This window comes from Vulpes lagopus, chromosome 15 (genome assembly GCF_018345385.1).
Source record: "Vulpes lagopus strain Blue_001 chromosome 15, ASM1834538v1, whole genome shotgun sequence".
Taxonomy (NCBI): domain Eukaryota; kingdom Metazoa; phylum Chordata; class Mammalia; order Carnivora; family Canidae; genus Vulpes; species Vulpes lagopus.
Window position 1 is genome coordinate 22,209,080 of NC_054838.1, and position 5,544 is coordinate 22,214,623.

At 38.4% G+C, this 5,544-nt stretch overlaps 1 protein-coding gene across 1 annotated transcript; it reads left to right on the top strand.

Annotated features, from left to right (window-relative positions):
- Positions 1–4,369: 4,369 nt before the first annotated feature.
- LOC121475918 (olfactory receptor 51A7-like) lies at positions 4,370–5,305 on the top strand. Its single transcript, XM_041729586.1, has one exon. It carries the CDS (start codon positions 4,370–4,372, stop codon positions 5,303–5,305), a length of 936 nt encoding a protein of 311 aa, XP_041585520.1.
- Positions 5,306–5,544: the final 239 nt, after the last annotated feature.

Here is a 5,544-nt window from a genome sequence, read left to right on the forward strand (position 1 = left end):
CAATCCCATAACCATGAGATCATGACCTGAGCTGAAAACCAAGAGTCAGATGCTTAACTGACTGAGCCACTTAGGCCCCCAAGAGACTTTTATCTATAGAGAATAAACTGAGGGTTGCTGGAGGGGGATGCATGTTGGATGGGCTAGTGATGGGCATTAAGGAAGGCACTTGTGATGAGCACTGGATGTTGTATGTAAGTGATGAATCACTATGTTCTACTACTGAAACCAATACTACACTATGTTAACTAACTTGAATTTAAATTTTTTAAAAAAATTGCTTTCCTAAGCAAAGAATGGGAAGGCAGATATCCCAGGTTGAGTCAGGCCATGAGTAACAGGGTCCCAGCCACTAGACTGGAATCAGAAGGGCTTTACTCTTGGAAGAAAGGGCAGCTAAGATGATAGTATGGTCTCAAGTTATTAGAAGAATTTGGGAACAGGGACTAGAGGACAACTCAGTTAAATGAAGTGAGTCATAGGAGATTGGAAAGGAGTAGTATAGGGTAGTTCTTGGCATTTGGCAGGAGAATAAAACACACAGGTTTGAATTCCAGTTTTATCCCTAACAATACATTAAGAAGATTATTCACCATGACCAAGTGAGATTTATCCCTGGGATGCAAGGCTGGTTCAACACTCGTAAAACAATCAATGTGATTGATCATATCAGCAAGAGAAAAAAACAAGAACCATATGATCCTCTCAATAGATGCAGAGAAAGCATTTGACAAAATACAGCATCCATTCCTAATCTTTACTAATTCATAAAACAGAGATAATAATAGTATCTGCCTCAGAGGGTTGCTCTGAGAATTAAATAAAATGATGTACATAAGGAGCTTAAGGTACCATTTGTCTGAAAGTATTGCTGAATTTTAACTCTTATTAGAAATAACATTTAAGACTTTCTCTCAAGACAATAAATTTACTGAAGAAATATTTCAGTAATGGCTCTACATAAGGCACCGTACTTGAGAAACAAATGTATTGGGCCCTTTTTGATGACAGCTATTATTGCAGGTTTTCTTTGCCTATAGCACCAGTGGTTCTTGGTCACACCACTTTGAAGAATGAAGAGGTAGACCAGATGAAGAGTGGTGGGCAGCAAAGCAAAGTTTATTGAGCAATAGTACAAAGCTCCTACAGAGGGAGGGGACCTGAGAAGGTTGCCTTTGGAGTTTCTAAGTTTAGGAGTTTTTATGAGCTCTTTTGCAGAACTCTCTTAAGCAATCAGGATGTGCTGGGTTATACCAATCTGGGCTTTGGTTACTTATCTATCTACCTAAGAAGTTAATGTCTATGTTCTGATGGTCTTTTTTTTCCCTGTCATCTGGGGATTAATTTGTGTCTTAACCGCCCTTTGCCAATGATGGTGACAAATGTTTTGTTATTAATTGCCTTCTTTTAGGCCGTTTTGCAGAAGTCATTTTTGCAAACACTACAGAGCAGAATGCTAGTGCCATCCTAAGCTGTAAAACAGGATGTTAGTCCTGTTTTATTTTAGGAATGTTAGTCCTGACTCCATATTTCCTTGTTGGGGACCAACCCTGACTACCTAGCTGTTCAACTAACTTCTAACACTATTATTGGTAGGTTTATTTTGATTCAGACTGACCAGGGCTTTGCCAATAACTGTATCTTATTTTCAAAGTACTTCTGCTATTTTGCTATCTCCTGCTCATCAGAGACTATGAGGCTTTGCAGATATTTATTTCCAAGTTCTTTCCAAGTTCATATAGAAAGTTGAGCAAACATTTTGAAACCAGAAATATCTACATGTAAAAATTGTCTAACACAATGTTTGACATATAGTAATAGTTTCCAATGTTTTATTTTCCCCCTGTTTTTAATATATCTATACCTCTTTTTTCCCTCAGCTTATTAAGAACCATCTCTTATCTTCTTCATTCCCTGATCTGGCTAAACAGGTACTGATTACATGCCTTTGTCTTTACTGCTTCACAGTTGCTTCTACTTGCTGGATTTTGCTATCATTAATCTCTATTGGCCTTTTATTTCTCATCTGATGCAATTTTGTCAGAATTGAAATGGAAAGGACTTACATTGATTAAAATAGCTCTGGAGGTAACTCTATAGGGCACTGGAGTTGGGATGTGATAAAGTTCAAGGCTTCAGCCTTTCTTGCCATTTATATTACTTATTACCATCACTAATTTGTATATGTCTTCCATCAGAATGCAACTTCTTGTGATGTATTCAATTTTTAAACTTATTAATTAACATGGGATAGGAAGCCTGGTATAATTGAAAATGGTTGAATTCCAATGACATTGGTTCAAACTGTAAGCAGAATGAGTTATGGGTCCCCAGAAAAAGAAAGACAAGATGCAGCTTTCATGACACCAGAGAAGTCATTTTAGGCTGCCACTATTTTTGTGATGTAGTTGCCCTAGCACATTTCTTGCAGAACTTCCTTAAGAGATATCAGAATTACAAAGAAATGCAAAAACCTCAGTAGATAAGGATTTTAAGGGAACAAACGGATAAAAAAACCAACAGTCCTATGAGGCCAGGAAATAGCCTCATCATATCAGAAACAAATCAACCAGTGGTAAAACTCATATTGCTGTTGAAAAGAGAACAAGGCCGAGGTAGCAAGGTTATTCAGGGAAGGCCTTTCTGAGGATGTGACTTCTGAGAAAGCTGTTAGAGCCCAGGAAAGGGCAAGTATAGTGGTGAGATGGGAAGGCCACTAAGATGTTTGAGGATATTTACCAGAAAAAAATATTTAGGGTCATAAATGCTTTGTAAGCAAATGGAATTAGTCTCTGTAATATCATAATTTATAATAAATATATTTGATCTTGAAGCCTATTTTAGGCAGTGATTTGCTTTGGAATTTTCTGTGTGATGAGAGAGCTAAAGTTGTATTTTCTCATGTTAATGTGGTAACTTCTGGACCTCACTTAAGATTGGGGCTGGTTGTCTGAAGACTGAACCAGGTGATAAGAGGGTTTAACTCTCAGTCCCATCTCCCTGACCTCCAGGGAGGAGAGAGGCGGATGAACTAATTGAAAATCTCGTGTTCTGATTCCTGTAGGCAAGAGTGCTCTGATCAAGCTCAAGCTTCTCAATTAAACCCTCAGTTCTTTAGGCAAAGGAGTAAAAATCAATATGTTCTACATATCTTGGAACCCCATTGCCCCTGATTAACTTAATTCCATAAAGAAAGAAAACTCTCAAAGGTACATAGTTAGCTCAATCATCTATGAAAACAAACTATAATTGTAGAAGATCTACATTACCTTATGGTGTCAGAAAAAAAAGAAAAAAAAAAAAGATCCAGAGAATACCGGTCTCCTTCATCACCAATATACTAAGTTGCCCGCTTTCCCACCCTCCATGGCTGACCTGTAGTTCAGTTGGCTAAAATACTTTGTATTTATGAGAGTGTATGTTGTCCTATAAAGCAAGTCTAAGAATTTGCTCCTACACACAGGGATGGAGAGCCCTGATATGGATTAATCATTTTAAAGAACATTCTATCTGCTTCCACATTATGAAAATGGGATTTTTCACTAGACTAGAAGAGAGGGTTAGCAATCAAGCACATGTGACTTATTTTTTGTCCTTTCTTTGTACTTCTTCCTGTGGAGAGCTTGTATGTATGGTAAGTTTTAGAACCTCAAGTCCTGGCCTGAAAAATGTTTGGAGGAAAAAACTATAGAAATTGGAGAAACTGGGATGCCTGGGTGGCTCGAGTGGTTGAGCACCTGCTTTCGGCTCACGGCGTGATCTTGGAGTCCCGGGATCCAGTCCTACATTGGGCTCCCTGCAAGGAGCTTGCTTCTCTGCCTCTCTGTCTCTCATGAATAAATAAATAAAACCTCAAAAAAAAAAAAAAACAACTTAAAAAAAAGAAATTGGAAAAAATACTTAGCATCTGCTCTCTTAAAATCTACTTTCTGCAGTTTCCTATCTTTTTTTTTTTTTCCTTTAAATTCTAGGTTCACTCTGGATCAAGGAAAGAGAGTTATCCTATGGTTCAGCCTGTATAAAGTTTTTCACTAGATTGGGGGTCTGAATAGAAAAGGGGGAATTTATTTGCAGGTCACTGTTCTTTCTGTGGGTGTTTTCTCTGAGGATTTTGTGGAGAAATGTGATTAGTCAAGATAGTTCCTATATTCCTGATTCTCCTTATAAATTAACATTATCTGACTCTATTATCAATAGTTTGTTCAGAAGAAATATTTCATTCTTTTATTCCTTGATACAAGTCTTTCAAAATTGCAATTTCTCTATGTCTCAGACAAAAGTGCTGAAAGGAGGGAAATGAACATATAATAGACTTATGTTGAAAGTGTCATTTCAGATCTGGAAATAAATACTTTTCAACTGATTCATCATGTACGCTCTCAATTCCTCTAAAATTGAGATCACCACCTTCTTCCTGATTGGAATCCCAGGACTGGAGCATGTTCATGTTTGGATCTCTGTCCCTATCTGCTTCATGTACCTGGTGGCTATCCTTGGCAACTGCACCATCCTCTTTGTGATCAGGACAGAGCCGTCACTTCATGCCCCCATGTACTATTTCCTCTCCATGTTGGCTGTCTCTGACCTGGGTCTCTCTCTCTCATCCTTCCCCACTATGCTGAGGATCTTTGTTTTCAATGCTACGGGAATTTCCCCAAATGCCTGCTTTGCTCAAGAATTCTTTATCCATGGATTCACAGATATGGAGTCCTCAGTGCTCCTGGTCATATCTTTTGACCGTTTTTTGGCCATACGCAATCCTCTGAGATATAGCTCTATCCTCACCAATGCCAGAGTTGCCAAAATGGGACTGGTGTTTCTCATTAAAAGTATGCTCTTAGTGCTCCCATTTCCTTTCACCCTCAAAAAATTGACATATTGTAGGAAAAGCCTACTTTCTCACTCTTATTGTCTGCACCAGGATGTTATGAAGCTAGCCTGCTCTGACAACACCATCAACTTTTTCTATGGTTTCTTCGTTGCCCTCTGTATGATGTCAGACAGTGTGTTCATTGCTGTGTCCTACATATTTATCCTGAAGACTGTGATGGGAATTGGATCCCATAAAGAGCGGCTCAAGGCCCTCAACACCTGTGTCTCCCACATCTGTGCTGTGCTCATCTTCTATGTGCCTATCATTGCTTTGACTTCCATGCACCGTTTTGGCAAGCACAAGTCCCCAGTGGCCATGATCCTCATTGCTGACATTTTCTTGCTAGTACCACCTCTAATGAACCCCATTGTATACTGTGTGAAGACACGGCAAAGTCGTGAGAAGGTTTGGGGGAAATTAGGTCTAAAATAAAAATATGGGAAAAAGTAAAGCAAGGTCAGCCAAGATTGGAATACAGAATAATATATTTCTAAGCAAAATGTTATAGATATTTATTCTTATCTTCCTTAATTATCCTTATAATCACTACAACATATGGGCTGAGCATGGAAGTCTGTGAGTCTAAGACTGACATGAGCATTGACAGGTGAGTATGGAATAGTTTTGCAACACTACTGAAACCATGAATCAATATACTTATTTGGAATTTT